Consider the following 19,037-nt stretch of genomic DNA (forward strand, 5'->3'; position numbering starts at 1 on the left):
CAGATTGGACAATGTCAGACAGCCCAGGAATAACAGACAGGAATAAAACAAGAACAATGCTGGACAGAGCTGTAAGAAACAATGATCCAGATTTTCTTTCATGGAGAATACTAGAATTTAAAGGGGTTGTCCAGTAAAAAAACATTTTTCTTTCAAATCATCTGGTTTCAGAAAATTATATAGATTTGTAATTTACTTCTGTTTAAAAATCTTAAGTCTTCCAGTACTTATTAGCTGCTGTATGTCCTGCAGCGGTTTTATTCTTTCCAGTCTAACACAGTGCTCTCTGCTGCCACCTCTGTCCAGAGCAGCAGCAAATCCCCATAGAAAACCTCTCCTGCTCTGGACAGTTTCTGACATGAACAGAGGTGGCAGCAGAGAATACTGTGTCAGACTGGAAAGAATACTCCACTTCCTGCAGGACATACAGAAGCTGATAAGTACTGAAAGACCCAAGATTTTTTAAACAGAAGTAAATTACAAATTTATATGACTTTCCAAAACAAGTTGATTTGAGAGAAAAAGAGTACCCCTTTTTAATAAAAAATACAACCATTTAGTATACTGTATGCCTGATGTACAGGGTATAATAGCTTATAGTACTAAAATACAGAGCATAGCAAATGCCACAGTAACAAGATCCCATAAACATGTTCCTTATAGCTGTGTGTATAAAACTGTGGTACTCTGCTGCCACCTAGTGGATTCTACACAGCATCGCATACACAATGCTGAATCCTAATGTCAATCAGAAATCACATGTTTTTAGTCTTTTTCTAATCTGTTTCATTCTTCTGGTTGCAATTTTTTTAATTTTATTTTAAGTATATTATTATGGGGGCAGCCATCTTGCCCAAGCAGTATTTCGAGAGATGCTTTACAGCATGCCCCATATAGACACAACAGTCTGGAAAATACCCTTATTTATTAGAATGGGAGCAATTTCTAGACATGATCTGTGACCTGTTCCACAGGGAGGGGGAGGCTGAGCTCTGAATTTTAGTTATTGTGAGTAATCTTTATACTGGTGTCCTTGTTCACTATATACCTGTCTGTGATGATAAGGACGACACTGCTGGCATCTGCACAGAACAGGAAGTCTCTGCTTAGTTTTAGGCCTAGTGGTGTCAAAGACATGTCAATTTATTAAATGAGAGTAACAGCTTAACATACAAATTTAGTGATGACACATTCCCTTTAAGTAAGGCTTGTGTAATTTCTCAGAAGTTAGCAGCATTGGGCTCCTAGTTACTGATCTGTCCGAGGACAATGGAGTCTGTATGCTCTTCCTGTGTCTCTGTGGTTTTCTTTGCATTCTCCAAAAGTATTGATAGACTGTGAGCACCACTAGGGAACAAACCAGTGCAATTTATGGAATTTATTTTATTTATTTGTACAGCGCTGCAGAATATGTTGGATATATATATATGTGTGTATGTATATATATATATATATATATATATATATATATATATATATATATATAATATAGAGAGAGACAAGAACAATTTCACAGACTGCTGGTTAATCCAGTTTTTTTTTCTAAGTTACTACATAAGGTTAAAGGGAACCTGTCACCCCCCGTACCGGGGTGACAGGTTCCCGACCCCCCGTTAGAGACCCCTATACTTACCTCATCCCGCCGGGTCCCGCTTCTGGATTCGGTCGGGTCCCGGAGATCTCAGCCGCTGCAGCCCGGCGCGCGCGCTGAGAGATGAGTCCAACACCCATAGAGAATGACGGGAGAGTCCAGCGCTCCGTCATTCTCTATGAGCGTTGGACTCATCTGTCAGCGCGCGCGCCGGGCTGCAGTGGCTGAGATCTCCGGGACCCGACCGAATCCAGAAGCGGGACCCGGCGGGATGAGGTAAGTATAGGGGTCTCTAACGGGGGGTCGGGAGCCTGTCACCCCGGCACGGGGGGTGACAGGTTCCCTTTAAGGCTGGGTTCACACTACGTATATTTCAGTCAGTATTGTGGTCCTCCTATTGCAACCAAAACCAGGAGTGGATTGAATACACAGAAAGGATCTGTTCACACAATGTTGAAATTGGGTGGATGGCCGCCATATAACGGTAAATAACGGCCATTATTTCAATATAACAGCCGTTGTTTTAAAATAACAGCAAATATTTGCCATTAAATGGAGCCCATCCACTCAATTTTCATGTTCATTGTGTGAACAGAGCCTTTCTGTGTTTTTAATCCACTCCTGGTTTTGGTTGCAATATGAGGACCACAATACTGACTGAAATATACGTAGTGTGAACCCAGCCTTAGGCTGCGTTCACACTACGTATATTTCAGTCAGTATATGTATATTTCAGTCAGTATTGCAACCAAAACCAGGAGTGGATTAAAAACACAGAAAGGCTCTGTTCACACAATGTTAAAATTGAGTGGATGGCCGCCATTTAATGGCAAATATTTGCTGTTATTTTAGAACAACGGCTGTTATATTGAAATAATGGCCGTTATTTACTGTTATATGGCGGCCATCCACTCAATTTCAACATTGTGTGAACAGATCCTTTCTGTGTTTTTAATCCACTCCTGGTTTTGGTTGCAATACTGACTGAAATATACGTAGTGTGAACGCAGCCTTAATTTGAATGTCGCTATCACTGCAGTAAATAGACGGTGCCAGATGGTGGCGCTGTAGGATCTTATAAATGTGTGTATGTATTAAAAGTGTTCATTCCTGAGGCTCTGCCCCATTTCAGTGCAGAAAAAAAGACCATAAAATGTAAATGACTGGACAATGCTGTATTCTGCCATGTGGCTATAAACTGGTTTATTTCATCCCCATTGCCACAGGTGCATGAAATCCAACCCCAACCTGTGAAAGAAAACAGGTTATTGTAGAGAGGGTGGTTGCAAAAACTTGCAGTTTTTTTCCCTGCAATAAATCAACAATCCACAGGTTTAGTCTACAGGTCCCTGGCTGCAGTTGTCTTCCATGTAAAAAAAATGCACACTCCACTAAGCTGAGCGTGCAGGTATATGAATGGATCAGGAGAGATAGCTGTCTGCTGAATAGCTATAGAACATGTGTGGACATCTTTAGTTCTTCTCCTGACATATAGTCTAGCTTATGGTAATTATCCACCACTTCATCTCCTGTAACCGGGATGGATCTTGCTAGAGCATTGGCTGGTTAGGCCCGGATGACAATATGTATTCAATTGGGTTTCCTCCGTCTTGTTGCTAGGAGAAGAACCTGGATGATCGGGCGTATCGTAATATTAAAGAGCTGGAAACCTATGCAGAGAACACCCAAAGCTCATTGCTGTACCTAACCCTGGAGGCTCTCGGTAGGTCCTGAAAGTTTGCTAATCACATTATAGACAATTGAGTCCCTATGATTTACATTGCAGGGGAGCCCAGAGATTAGACCCTCATGATGTCACACTTATTCCCTATCCTCTGGTTAAGGCAGGTAGCTTTGGCTTTCCAGGCATGATGGGAATTGTAGTTTTGCAGCAGCTGGAGGGCCGAAGGTTCCCCATCCCTGGGTTAAGAGATGTGCTAATTTAAAGGGGTTGATCACTTTTGACCAAATTTTTGTGAATGCATACTAATGAGGACAGTGAGGCATTTGCCATATTCTGGGGTAGCTTGTGTGGTCTTATGGCAGCTCGGTGGGTGCGATTGGGCACTTGTCACGGTAGCCTGGAGTGGCGTTGGAACCCACCCCTTGACAAACAGGCACTGCCCCAAAGTTTGGGTAACCTAAGTGTAACCTGGTGTGTAGGTGCGGGTGCAGGAAGAACAGACCGGAGTCCAGTGGCTTAAACAGAATAACGTCCGTTTACTTAAAATCTTCAGTGCAATACAGTAATAACACTTTGGTAACTGCAGGTGCAGCCAAGAGGTAGTAGTAGTGAACTTTAGAAGCAAGGGTAGAGTGGAGTAGTGGAGCGTATTGAGGGCACTGTCCAATGTAGCTGTGTACTCTGCCGGGATAGCATAACAGAGAAGAAGAGAACTCATGTATAGATCCCTTTTTGATCTGACCGCCTTTTGCCCTATAGTGTTGGGATACCCGTCCTGCTAGGGTTGTACGAGGTCCTAGGTCCCTGTGCTGGGTTGAGCAGACTTCCCAGGGTTTCCCAGAATAGCCATGTGTTAAAGTAGGATCCGTAGGCTTAAACTGCAGCTTTGTCCATTGGGTCAGTACCTTACCTCAGGTATACTGCCCTGTGTAGTGTAGAGTGTATCCCTGGAGTGGACAAGGTGATCCCCAGAAGGCGTCCTTACTTTTAAGGGGTCTAACACTGCATGCTAGTTGACGTTACTTGCATAAAAGGAATCTGTTTCTTGGTCCCTGACAAGGTTCTTGGCCTGAGCCAGGCCCTGGCTTCACTGCAGCAGGAACTGTTTTCTCTGTGTTGCCCTCTCTCTCACTTAACTGACTAGAGAACTTCCCCCACCAGGAACTAGCTTCTATTTATAGGGGCGAACTAAACTCCCTTGTGATTGGTGGGGCTGTGTGTGTGAGAGAGAGAGTACAGGTGATTGAGCAGAAAAAAGAGGGAAAACAGACCTGCACCTGTGACAGGATGAGAACAAACATGTGACATCAACAATTCCCCCATTGCTTCCTTCAGCTGTGCAGAACAGACATACAGAAAATAAACTAGTGACACCTAGTGGGAAAAAAACAAACCTTACAACTCACCTTTATCCCACTGTGAGAACCTGAGTTACTTTGCCCAGGTGCATAAAGAACCCAGTGGTACACCTGTACTGGGACACTACACATTGACATACAGTGGGGAAAAAAAGTATTTAGTCAGTCACCAATAATGCAAGTTCTCCCACTTAAAAAGATGAGAGGCGTCTATAATTTACATCATAGGTAGACCTCAACTATGAGAGACAAAATGAGAAAACAAATCGTGAAAATCACATTGTCTGACATTTGTAATAATTTATTTGCAAATTATGGTGGAAAATAAGTATTTGGTCACCTACAAACAATCAAGATTTCTGTCTCTCACAGACCTGTAACTTCTTCTTTAAGAGTCTCCTCTTTCCTCCACTCATTACCAGTAGTAATGGCACCTGTTTAAACTTGTTATCAGTATAAAAAGACACCTGTGCACACCCTCAAACAGTCAGACTCCAAACTCCACTATGGTGAAGACCAAAGAGCTGTCAAAGGACACCAGAAACAAAATTGTATCCCTGCACCAGGCTGGGAAGACTGAATCTGCAATAGGCAACCAGCTTGGAGTGAAGAAATCAACTGTGGGAGCAATAATTAGAAAATGGAAGACATACAAGACCACTGATAATCTCCCTCGATCTGGGTCTCCACGCAAAATCTCACCCCCTGGGGTCAAAATGATCACAAGAACGGTGAGCAAAAATCCCAGAACCACGCAGGGGGACCTAGTGAATGAACTGCAGAGAGCTGGGACCAATGTAACAAAGCCTACCATTAGTAACACACTACGCCGCCAGGGACTCAGATCCTGCAGTGCCAGACGTGTCCCACTGCTTAAGCCAGTACATGTCCGGGCCCGTCTGAAGTTTGCTAGAGAGCATTTGGATGATCCAGAAGAGTATTGGGAGAAGGTCCTATGGTCTGATGAAACCAAAGTGGAACTGTTTGGTAGAAACACAACTTGTCGTGTTTGGAGGAAAAAGAATACTGAGTTGCATCCATCAAACACCATACCTAGTGTAAAGCATGGGGGTGGAAACATCATGCTTTGGGGCTATTTCTCTGCAAAGGGGCCAGGACGACTGATCCGGGTACATGAAAGAATGAATGGGGCCATGTATCGTGAGATTTTGAGTGCAAACCTCCTTCCATCAGCAAGGGCATTGAAGATGAAACGTGGCTGGGTCTTTCAACATGACAATGATCCAAAGCACACCGCCAGGGCAACGAAGGAGTGGCTTTGTAAGAAGCATTTCAAGGTCCTGGAGTGGCCTAGCCAAGTTGAAAGTCCGTGTTGCCAAGCGACAGCCCCAAAAAATCACTGCTCTAGAGGAGATCTGCATGGAGGAATGGGCCAACATACCAACAACAGTGTATGCCAACCTTGTGAAAACTTACAGAAAACGTTTGACTTCTGTCATTGCCAACAAAGGATATATAACAAAGTATTGAGATGAAATATTTTTACTGACCAAATACTTATTTTCCACCATAATTTGCAAATAAATTCTTACAAAATCGGACAATGGGATTTTCTGGATTTGTTTTCTCATTTTGTCTCCCATAGTTGAGGTCTACATATGGTGTCAATTACAGGCGCCTCTCATCTTTTTAAGTGGTGGAACTTGCACTATTGGTGACTGACTAAATACTTTTTTTCCCCACTGCATAATTATGTGCAGCCCTGTTTGGTAGCTGGCCCCCCTGCCCCATTACAGTGCGTAGTGACACGCGTTCATAATATGGCTGCCTATTAGGAAGCAGGTGACTTTGCTAATAACTATGCACCTGCGCTCCCTGCTTGATGGCACAGTACTATATGGAGGTGGCACAGTACATGTATACTTTGTCATTTACTTCTCTATTGGCTGCCATGTATGGACGGGGGAGCTGCCATACTGCACACAGGGACAGAGCTGCTAAAGGAGGCCTCGCTGGAACATCATGATATCGGGAAGAGCCTCCTGTCCTCATTGGTATCATTAGTTGTTCAAAGTTGACCAACCCCCTTTAAGTCAGAATACCCCTTTAAAATGACAATCTACCTTGGAACCCCATTTGAAGGTGTAGTCTATACTAAATAACTTCAGGCCATTTGTCTCTGCTGTGGGCAAACACTCCTGAGCTCGCTCCATACTCCCCAATATCTGCGGGAGATAAAACCTGCGGTAGAGGAGTTTACATCTATTTTTCTGTCTTCTGCTACAGGCGTCCGAGATGTCCACGCTGACCATGCCGCCAGCCACATAGGGAAAGCACAAGGGATCCTCACCTGTCTGAGAGCCGTACCATTTCACAGCAGCAAGCGGCAAGTCTTCCTTCCTGTTGACATCTGCATTCTGGTAAGTGGACAGGATCCATTCACCAGGCAGCGGGGCAGACTTACTAATACTGGCTAATACCTAGAAGGGTTTGGTGTTTCTTTACCTGTCTGGACTAAGGTTGCACCCTCTATTTGTGGGCTTATGCTATGACAAACTCTCTATGGCAGAGTTTCTCAAACTTTTCGCTCTGGGGCCTCACCAACAAACACATACCACTATGCAGCGCCAGATATCATTCTGTAGTTCATATAATATCCCTGAACAGCGCAAAATCAGCACCATGGTGCAGAAATAAATTCTGCTCCACCTTTGTATCCCAACATCACACTGCATCAAAACATACTGCTCCACCTGTATAACCCAACATTACACTGCATCAAAACATACTGCTCCACTTGTATAACCTAACATTACACTGCACTAATACATACTGCTCCACCTGTATAACCCAACACTACACTGCAATAAGGGCTCGTTCACACAGAGCAAAAGCAGCTGAATTTCTGCGCTGAATCAGCGCTGAAATTTCAGCCATTAAAATAGGTGCAGAGCTAATTTCCATTGTGTTGAATGGAAATTCTGCTCTGCAGTTCACACGGTGGAATTTCCGCACTGAACTAATCCGCTCTACGCCAGAAGGGCTCGTTCACACAGAGCAAAAGGAGCGGATTACGCAAGGAATATTTCCGCCTGAAATCAACTGACGCTGAATTCCGAGCAGAATATAAGCAGAATGTAAGCAGAATCCCTGCGTATTCTGCTAGGAAAGTGTTCAGCTCGTAATCAGCTCTTGACAAATTCAGCGCGGAATACTCGAGGAATCCGCGCTGAATCCGCATGCATTGAGCGCTGAAATTCAGCGAGTATTTGGTGAGTAAACTAGACTATACCAGAACATATACTAGAATCCTCCCCCCCCCCCTTTTCCCCATTTCCGCGCTGATTCAGCGAGTAATTTCCGCTTGTATTACGCTTGTATTCCGCGCTGAATACGCGCGTATTCCGCGCTGAAACAGAAAATCAGAGCCCCATTGATTTGTATAGGCTTCCGCTAGCGGAAGAATGAACATGTTCATTCTTCTGGCGGAAAGCGGATTAGTTCAGTGCGGAAATTCCACAGTGTGAACTGCAGAGCAGAATTTCCATTCAACACAATGGAAATTAGCTGTGCACCTATTTTTACGGCTGAAATTTCAGCGCAGAAATTCAGCTGCTTTTGCTCAGTGGGAACGTAGCCGAAGAATGAACATGTTCATTCTTCCGCTAGCGGAAGCCTATACAAATCAATGGGGCTCTGATTTTCTGTTTCAGCGCGGAATACGCGCGTATTCAGCGCGGAATACAAGCGTAATACAAGCAAGGAAAAAAGGGGGGAGGAGGATTCTAGTATATATTCTGGTATAGTCTAGTTTACTCGCTGAATTTCAGCGCTGAATGCATGCGGATTCAGCGCGGATTCCTCGAGTATTCCGCGCTGAATTTGTCAAGAGCTGATTACGAACTGAACACTTTCCTAGCGGAATACGCAGGGATTCTGCTTACATTCCGCTTACATTCTGCTCACATTCTGCTCTGAATTCAGCATCAGTTCATTTCAGGCGGAAATATTTCCTCGCATAATCCGTCCCTTTTGCTCTGTGTGAACGTAGCCTAATACACAGTGCTCCACCTGTATAACACAACACTGCACCGATACATATTGCTCTACCTATATAACCCAACACCATGCTGCACTATTACATACTGCTCCACCTGTCAACCAGCACCACAGTGCAGCAGTCCTGTCTTCATAACCCACCCCTCTACTCACTGCTCACCTGGAAGTTTTCAAACACATAGGCAGGCACAGATACAGGCACTGGCTTCCTTCTTCTACGTGTGGCAGCTACTCTCTCTTCTCCTTGCTCCATTACCCTGAGGGAGTTTCTTAAGCAGCTCCCCTGTGCTCCTTTTTTGTCTACCTCCCCCTAGGTTAAGGACCTGGGAGATAATGGTCCATGTGACCATGACATCATTGCAGTTCCTTACCCTTCTGTTTGCACTGATGATTCAGGGCCGTCATCATCAGTGTAGTTTCTGCTTTGGAGTCCCTGCTGCAAGCTGATGTCTGTACAGGCAGGGAGGGACCCTGCGCCTCACAGTTTTAAAAAGTGCTGCTCTAGGGGATTTTACTGTTTCTTATCACTTAAAGTGCACTGCAATATGTATGTATTGCATTGAACTGTCAGACTGCTAAATGCCTCTGGGCACCCTCTAATAGTACATCTATGCAGAGAGACATTCAGATTTTATCACAGGTACAGAGGGGTGCAAGTTGGGCTGCAGAAATAACCAGCGGGCAGATTCTAGGTGACAGCTGCATCTAGGTGGTTAAATGACCAGCATCAGAGCTGTCTACAATGTGGCGTCTAACTGCAGCTGCCAGATATGGAGCAAGGAAATGTACCTGAGGTCTACTGAGTGCTAACTTTTGGGATTGTTGGCACACTGACATACATCCTAATACCTTCATTGACGGTGAGCCTAGCCTAGCAGCGCTTTGGATGATCTCACAGAACCTTTCGACATCAGTCTGGGGACTCACACTGAGACCCGTCAAGAGAACAAGTGGGGATCTGCTAGATCGGTGGATAATCGCTTAGCAAGGGCTGCACAGACATTGGCACGGGTCATTGGCTGATCATGTCAAATGGGCTGACACCAAAATCCTTATCCGCACATCGCTGTGTGTAATAGCTATGCGCAGCTGATGGCTAACAATTGAATAAACTGTATACACTACCTCTCCACGCTCCTGGTCTTCTCCTGCCCTCCGCTCGCTTCACAGTTCTGTGACTGTCAGCTTAGACTGCCGTGGCCAATGATTGGCTGCGCGGCCTGTCAGCTTGAAGCCTGTTTTTAAGCTACAGCGGCGGCTCCGGGAAGCGAGCACAGGGCAGGAGAAGATCGTCAGTGTTACCTATTATTAGCTACTTTCTTGCAAAACAGCACCACCCCTGTCCTCAGGCTGTGTGTGGTATAACAATTCAGCTCCATTCACTTTAATGGAACTGAGCTGCAAAACCCCATACTTAGACTGAGGATTTTGTCGTGTAAAAACAGCACCTCTCTGTCCTCACTGTTCCCGTCCTTCTTCCCCATCACTGTAAAGGAACAGTACATTAGGCACTTACCTCAATGATTTTTTTCCCTTTTTTTTAAGTGGTCGTCATAGCAACATCCGGGGGAGAGAAGGCAGCAGCGTACATGCCATAATAATTTGTGAATGACTTTAAGGATGACGACACTGTTCCTTACCATCTCCTCCGTCCGGATCCTCTAATCCTCCGCTAGGCCGGCAGCGCAGAATAATTTGTTAACCCCTTCCTGGCTGTGGTGCCGGAACCCCACATTTAAGGCTCCTTTCAGGGATGGGGTGTAAATGGGGACTGTCTCAAGTATTTCCTATCTATCTATCTATCTATCTATCTATCGCCTATCTATCTTTCATCTATCTATCTATCTATCTCTCTGTCTATTAGAGATCAGCGAACGTCAAGCACGCTTGGGTTTGTCCGAACCCGAGCATACAGTATTTGATTACCGGTGACTGAAGAAGTTGCAGCCCCAGGGAATCCTGGAAAACCTGGATACAGCCATAGGCCATAGTCTCTATCGGAATTGAGGAAAGGAGAAGGTGTACGGTCCAGCACTCCAAAATGTTCGGGGAAAAAATATGCTAATAAAACATAACTTTTAATCTATGCTGTTAAAATAACGTGTTTAAAACCAACGCGTTTCGCGCCATGGCGCTTAATCATGGTTGTCCAACCATGATTAAGCGCCATGGCGCGAAACGCGTTGGTTTTAAACACGTTATTTTAACAGCATAGATTAAAAGTTATGTTTTATTAGCATATTTTTTCCCCGAACATTTTGGAGTGCTGGACCGTACACCTTCTCCTTTCCTCAATTCCTACTGCGAACCCACGCTCGGCCGCGTGCAGGATCCGTGCACCCACCCATCCCCCTCCAACATCCAGGGAGCCTGTTGTCTGCCATTTCCAGGTGAGCTGATCCACTCCTTCACAACCTTCTGCATAGTCTCTATCCATGTTTTGCAGCACTCCCTAGGGCTGCATTCAACTTTTTTAGCCACCGGTAATCAAATGCCGCATGCTCTGGTTTGGACAAACCCCAGCATGCTTGACGTTCGCTCTTCTCTAATAACAGATGATCGGTGAGGGTTTCAGCATATCCTCATTGAAAGATGGAATTGTCTTAATGGTGCTGAAGGGGACTCCTCAGGAGAGACCATAAATATCTGATCGGTGGGGGGGGTCCGACATCCAACAACCCTGCCTATGAGCTGTTCACCTGGGCTGCGGCACCCACAATACACAGTGTATGGAGCAGACAGCGCCGTACATTGTAGTGGCCGTGCTGGGTTACTGCAGCTCATTAAAGTGAATGAGAGGTAGGCTACAGTAACTTAGCAGCATGGCCACAACACAATGTCTGCTTCTGCCTCCACTCTCTGTATGTGGGTACCCTGGATCTGGCAAGTTTACTGGTAGGGGTGCCGGGTGTTGTACCCTGGTATTGATCACCTATCCTAAGAACAGGCCCTCAAGCTGTTGCAAAACTACAATTCCCATCATGCCTGGACAGCCAAAGCTAAAGCTTTGGCCATCCAGGCATGATGGGTATTGTAGATTTACAACATCTGGAGGACCTGAGTTTGACACCCCTGTTTTACATGGTGTAATGGGTGCGCTGTTCTCTAGACTATTTGCATCTAAGTTGTCATGAGAAATGCATTGTGGGATCTAGCTGGAGATGAGCTGACTGCTTGGATGGTGACCTGTGGAGCCTGAGCCTCTTACCTTGGCATAGAAGATAAATGAAAGCGCTGTAAGGTTCCTCACCTTCGGGTTTGTGTCAGACGTATCCTGTGAGGCTGAAGCTGGGAACTCCAAGGTCCGGCAAATTATCAGTAGTGGAATTTAAATAATATACCTTATTCTACAACATATAGTGGTAATGCACATTATAATATGGATGGTTGGATGCACATGATATAGTAAGGACTCCTCCATGACTTATTTTTGGTGTGGATCCCAAATAAGAATTGCCATAGGTGTGCATGAGGGCTCTACTATACTTCCGTATATCTCAGATTTCATACCATGGTATGTATTTTACAATGCAGACCTAGATCGTCAAGTGGGTGGTCCCAATCACTGAGTTGTCAACATTGAGGGCTTTAAGTTTATTCCCCTTTGAGAGCTTCGGTGACTTCCCTCCTTTTACAGTTTATGGGCATGATTTTGGCCTGTGACCTGTCAAGGGGTTGGTTATCGTTGGTTTCAGTCGTGGGGTGTAAACCTGAGGCTCTCACTCTTGAGAATTGACCATCGGTGTCCACCCAGTTGACAGTCACTAAAAGTAACGGCACCAATCGCTAATGAAAAGGGGGCTAGAAAAGAAAAAGCAAAAAAAGCTAATCCGTGGATCATTGGCTCCACTTGGGTGTGAAGGTTCACATATTTTATTAAAGGGGTTATTCCATGATTGAAGGGGTATTCCAGGAGAGGGGACAAGTAAGAGATTGTGGGGGGTCCGAACTCCGTACGTCCCCAGTGATCTCCATATCTGCACCCAGCGCCTTTGTTTTGAATAGAGCTGTGGGTACAACATGTGACCCATGGCTCTCTTCATTCCTGTGGAACCAAGTACAGCACTCAACTCTTTCCTGTGGATAGGGGACAAGTTATTTTATCTTGGAATACCCCTTTAAGTTATTCCCTGCCCAAAGGATAGGGGATAAATAGATGATCGTCAGGGTCTGACCGCGGGGGTTTCCACTGATCATGAGAAAGGAGGACAAATTTTTCTGGAATAAATGGAACATTCCACTCCATAGAGTTTAGGGCTTGGTTGTATTCAAAAGCGCTATAGAGAGTGACTGGGGCAGCAGTGCCAGCTTATTGCCTGGCAGTGTTCAGAAGTTTTATAGAGATTTGAAGGGATCATTCAGACTTAAAAAAACATGGCCGCTTTCTTCCAGAAAAAGACCCTCTCCTGTCCTCAGTTTGTGTGTGGTTTTTGCAGCTCAGTTCCATTAAAGTGAATGGGCCTGACTTGTAATACCGCACACAACCTGACAGGGACAGGGGTGGCGCTGTGTTTTTTCTAATCCTGGATAACACCTATAATGAAGCATGTGTGCTGCCACTTCATTCATTCAGAGGACAACTCACTTCCTTAGCAGTCAGACCCCCCCAGTTATCTATCTATCTATCTATCTATCTATCTATCTATCTATCTATCTATCTATCTATCTGCTATCTCCTATCTATCTATCTATCTATCTATCTATCTATCTATCTATCTATCTATCTATCTATCTCCTATCTATCTATCTATCTATCTATCTATCTATCTATCTGCTATCTCCTATCTATCTATCTATCTATCTATCTATCTATCTATCTATCTATCTATCTATCTATCTATCTATCTATCGGTAGGGGGAACATAACTTTTAATCCTGGACTAACCCCTTTAAGTAATGTAATTGCTGCCCAGCGGCCATGGGGTGAATATTTTTCCCACCTATTCCTTTAATCCAGCTCCTAATTCATCAGAGATTAATATCATTAGGGAGGAGAGAAAAGCGGATTTCATCCTTACGCGATTTTCGGCGGGTTCCGGTCTATAAGCTTGACGCTTTATTTAATCATCTGACAGATGTCGCCAATAACCTGACAGATCTGTGATTTATTTTTACGCTTTTATCTGTATCTTTCCTATGATGTTTTATTTACAGCGTTTCATGTACTTTCAGATCTGAGTAAATACTGGAGAATTACCGAGCAGATTTGTTCTGATCTCGGAGGCTTATAACTCATAATTTATGATGCTTGGGAAGATGAATCGCCGTTTTTAGGTTATTTTTATGCTTTTGTGACTCTGCTGATAAAAAGAAATGTAAATGCACAAGAGCGGAGAATTGCTTTCACATCAATGCCAGATATACTTCCTACCTAACAGCTAAGCATTGTGCCATATACTGATATTTCCCCGTGTCGGATAAATCAACATTTAAAAAAAAAAAAAATCCATTCGTTCCTGCAGAATACAGCTTTTACATCTTTCCGATAACAATTGATGAAAAGCGGGATGCATCACGTCCGAGACATTTCACATCTTTTTCTGTCTGTGTCCTAAAAAGTGAGAGGTGTGGGGGCCGCTGTGTTTTCTATAGTCCCTAATGGATTGGGATGTTTGGTTGGTATTTATATGGAATATTGTGTTTCCTCCTCAGCACGGAGCTTCACAAGAAGATTTCATCCGAGGCAGCCAGGAAAGAAATGTCAAAGATGTTATTTTTGATGTTGCCAGTCAGGCCCATGTCCACCTGGAACATGTGAGTTTATCTTTTGTTATATTATTCTATTGTTATTGTTGGTATGATTTGTATTGTTGTTATTTGTACAGAGTAGATGTACATTTTTTTGAATATTTCTCCGCCATATGCTGGACTCTCCACTCAAAGTGTCACTGTTGCTTTTTTTTTTGCCAGAAATCAATAGTCCAGGCGATTTTAAGAAACTTTGTAATTGGGTTTATTGGGCAAATATGCCATTATCTGCATTCAAAAAGACTTTCCCCAGGCCCCCCCCTCCTTCCTCTCTCATTCACAAAGCCTGTATTCAGAGGTCAGAGAGGTTAGTGCTGACTTCAGAGGAGAGAGCCTGGTGATTTAGCTGTAAATTAACTCTTTGTTGTCCTGTTCTGGTGCCTCATCTCCCTCCACATCTCCCCTCTCCATAGAAAACCACGAAGACAGGGGGAGAGCTTCAAACTGCCTTTTCATGATAAAAATGGATTTTTTGCCTAATAAACCCAATGACAAAGTTTCTTAAAATCGCCTGGACTATTGATTTCTGCAAAAAAAAAAAAAATAATAATAATTAAATGACAGTGAAACTTTAAGTGGGCATTGGTTTTGGTGAATGCCTCCATTACTCTTACCACTCTAATATTCATGGTTTTCTATGACCCTATAAGTATTTTAAATTATACCCCCACTGGAGTAATTTCTGATAAATGAAAGATACACAAAGGTGGTATCTAATGAAATAAGGAGTCAAAGGGGTACTCCAGCAAAAAAAATAATTCTTTCAGATCAACTGGTGCCAGAAAGTGCCAGAGATTTGTAAATTACTTGTATTAAAAAAAATCTCTGACTTCCGGTTCCGGCGCCATGCTGTAAGCCACGCAGCGCCTCGGCTCCGCTCTGCAGCTACAGAACGTATTGCCTGAACACCCGCACAGCTACCCAGCGAAGGCTGAATAGCGGGGACGCCAACATGGCGGCGTCTCCCGCGGCATCCAGAGCTCCTACGCCCGATCGTTCCGAGAGAGGGTCATCAGAGGGAGAGGATGATGGGGATACTATTACTATAGACTATGCTACGCTGGCCAGTGAGGTAGTGAAACGGATCACACCAGAACTGCAGGAATCCGTCACAGCAGCAGTCACCAAAGCTCTGCGACAAGTGCAGGCAGAAGTGAAAGCACAAGGAGCTCGCCTTACCGCGGCCGAGGAGCGCATTCAGACTGTGGAGGATGTAGCAGATTCCTGGGCCTCCCGAGTTGAAGCAGTCGAGAAAGAGAACAAGCGCCTCTGGGATAAGGTAGAGGACCTTGAGAACAGGTCCCGGCGGAACAACCTTCGGGTTGTAGGCGTCCCAGAAACGGTGCGGCAAAAAGACTTGATCCATCTCTGTGAGGTAACCATTCCATCATTATTGGGCTTGGCGCATCACTGCAAAGTTGAGCGCGCGCACAGACTAGGACTTGAGCCACGACCCTCCCTGCCCAACAGGGGTATACCTCCGGGTCTGGCGCAAAGAGAGAGGCCCCGGCAAGTCATCGTCAAGTATTTAGACTTTACGGACAAAGTCGCGATCCAAAGGGCCTTCCGTAACAAACAAGAAGGCTTGACCATGGAGGGTCATAGACTGCTGATTTTCGGGGACTTTTCAGCCGAGGTTTCCCGCAAACGTAAGCAGTTCTCACCTATCTGCACGGCTTTATTCAAACAACAAGTGCGATTCACTCTCCTATATCCGGCAGTGCTGCGGGTTTTCCATCCCTACGGATCCATACAATCGTTCTCCACGGCTGATGACGCGGCCGATAGCCTCCAGGACTACCTGACCAACTTGCCGTTGGGGCCGAACGCGGGCCCGGTGACCACTGACCAGCAGATGGAAAAGAGGCGAAGTCCTCGCCCGGAGGAGTTATTATCATCCGCCGACCGTCCGTGCCCTACTGCGTTAGATCCCTGGCCTGAGCTACCCAGAGAACAACGGTTGGCACGGTCATCTGCCAAACAGGACTGAGTGACGCAAGCAGCGGCTAGTTGTTCCAGTAACTGGCCACCTATGGCAGAGATGTATGCTTGGCCTGCGGTAGATGTACCATCTTTTCACTAGTCTGCCCGCCTCGTGCTTTGATGACCCGGGTCACATTACTAGGGCTTTGAGTTCCTCTTACTACTGTGATAATGATGTATATTTACAAGGTGTTCTTTTTCTTGCCTTTTGGTTCACATTGTCCCCTATCCTCTACCCGTTTCTTTCTCCCTAATCCCTTCCCTATTCCCCAGCCTCCTTCCGCTCCAACCTTTGCCTACCCCTCCTGTCCCTTCTGGCCCATCTACTCCCAGTTCCCCTCTCTCCCTCTCCCCCCTCTACTCCTTTCCCTGTTCCCCCTACTTATCCCTTTCCTCTCCGGTAAGCATATTGTGCCAGATACGCTATCAAGGAGCCTTGTTACGGTGCGTACTCGCACCACTGGCTGCAAAATAGAGCTATGTGAGCCAAGACGAGTAGATAGTTGTTTCACATGTACAACATGGGAAGAAGTGAAGTCCTCAGGCTTAAGATCTGGTGTCGCTTAGACATTAGTGGGCCCTTCCCGATTAGGGTGTTTTTTCAGAGTTTTTTGTCGTTGTTAAGGGCTGTTTTTTTTGGGGGGGGGAGGGAGTGTCCGCAGTCTAACAGTTATTTTGGGTTTACTATAGATCTTTGGTGCATGTTTTTTCCTTGGGTGCTATGGTACGTGTAATCTCATGGAATACTAACGGTCTACGCTCTCCGCACAAGAGGAACATGATCTTAAGACACTTAAAACGTCTATCTCCTGATGTGGTCTTCCTGCAGGAGACACACCTAGGTGCGGAAGACTTTTTCCGGTTACGTAAAGGTTGGGTGGGGGAGGTCTACGGGTCAGCGGCAGTTGACTGCAAGGCGGGAGTCTTGATCTTAATCCATAAGTCATACAGTCATGAAGTGTTACAAACATGGTCAGACACGGAGGGGAGGGTCTGTAAGGTACATGTAAAGACGGCAGCCGAAGAACTTTTATATGTGAACGTGTACGCCCCTAATGATGCTAAAACTGTTTCCTTCAACTCTCTTACTTCAGTGCTTCTTCCTGATCCGGTGCCTCTCAAGGTAGTGGGGGGCGATTTCAATTCCGTAATGTCGCATCTGGAGGACAGAAAGTCGGGTAGACCAGTTCCGGTCCCTTCGAGGAGTAGAGACCTAGCTTTAGCTGCGTGGGCTCAGGCAGGGAATTTAGCAGATGCGTGGAGGTGGCTCAATCCTGACGCCCGGGAATACTCCCACTTTTCCCACCCTCATAACTTGCGGTCGAGGATTGACTATCTCTTCGTGTCTGATGCCCTATTACCAAGACTTGCGCAGGCTAAGATAGAAGACCTAGTAATATCTGATCACTCTCCCATTCTCCTAACACTGCAGGATGCCATACCTAGGGGTACAGATTTTATATGGAAGTTCCCAGCGGAACTCTCCAAAGATGAGAATTTTCAATCATTTCTCACCATGTGGTGGCGTGAATTCGCGGCTGACAACGCAGCTCATGCCACTAGTTCCCAGCTGTATTGGGAAACGGCAAAAGCCGTACTGAGGGGGCGTATAATGGCATATACATCTGGCCTAAGGAAAAAAATAACCAATCAACTGAAATCGTACAGCGAAGCATTGCGGGCAGCTTATACCACCTTTGTATCGTCCCCTACACCCCAGGCCAAAGATCTCTGGCAGTCTGCCAAATCAGTTTATGAAAGCTGGCTTGAGCGCAAAGAAAACCTGAACAGGTCCCACTTTGAGGCTACCTTGTTTAGGCACAGGAATAAGCCAGGTAGACTGCTGGCGAAGTTGGCCAAGGGGCCTTATAAACTCCACCATATCCAGTCCTTGAAAGATCACCTTGGGGTCCCATATACACACCCAGCAGAAGTCAATAGTATACTACGCTCCTTCTATGAACAGCTCTATTCGGATACCCCTCCGACGGCCTCTCCCACTAGGGACTGGCTGGGGGAGGCAGCCCTTCCCACCTTGTCGGCTGAGGACTTAGAGACCCTTAATGCCCCTATCTCCCTTGAAGAGATTAGCAAAACTATAAAAAACCTCAAGCCCAACAAGGCACCAGGACCCGACGGTTACACAGGTGATTTCTATAAGCTACTCTCTCCGGAGATTGGTGCCTCTCTTCAGTCTCTCTATAACTCATATCTTCAGGGCCAGGAGATTTCCCCTGCACTGAACACGGCAGTTATAAAAGTGCTTCCGAAACCGCATAAAGACCTTACAACCCCCGGGGGTTACCGCCCCATTTCTTTAATAAATATAGATATTAAAATTGTATCAAAAATTATGGCTGACCGCCTATCCATCTTTCTCCCTTCCCTCATTTCCACTGCTCAAGTGGGATTTGTGAAGGGTCGGTCAGCAGTGACCAATCTCCGAAAAAAGTCCTAGCAGTCCTAGATGAAATCCAGCTTCGTCCTGACCTACACCCCTCCCCCGCCATTTTATCACTAGATGCCGAAAAAGCATTTGATAATGTGCGGTGGGAGTGGGTGTGGGTGGTGCTGACCAAAATGGGATTTCGGGGATCATTTATGTCCTACCTTCATTCCTTATACGCAGATCCTAGGGCGAGGGTGGGGACTC

General features: G+C 45.4%; 1 protein-coding gene across 2 annotated transcripts in view; it reads left to right on the top strand.

Annotated features, from left to right (window-relative positions):
* The window catches only part of NDUFAF6 (NADH:ubiquinone oxidoreductase complex assembly factor 6), a 40,274-nt gene that overhangs the window by 10,443 nt on the left and 10,794 nt on the right, over window positions 1-19,037 (top strand). For both annotated transcript variants that reach the window (XM_069957307.1, XM_069957306.1), the window contains 3 exons: window positions 3,212-3,314; window positions 6,881-7,014; window positions 14,306-14,407. In XM_069957307.1, the coding sequence (XP_069813408.1) occupies window positions 3,212-3,314; window positions 6,881-7,014; window positions 14,306-14,407 (339 nt within the window). The remainder of the gene's footprint in view (window positions 1-3,211; window positions 3,315-6,880; window positions 7,015-14,305; window positions 14,408-19,037) is intronic.

This window comes from Dendropsophus ebraccatus, chromosome 2 (genome assembly GCF_027789765.1).
Source record: "Dendropsophus ebraccatus isolate aDenEbr1 chromosome 2, aDenEbr1.pat, whole genome shotgun sequence".
Lineage (NCBI taxonomy): Eukaryota > Metazoa > Chordata > Amphibia > Anura > Hylidae > Dendropsophus > Dendropsophus ebraccatus.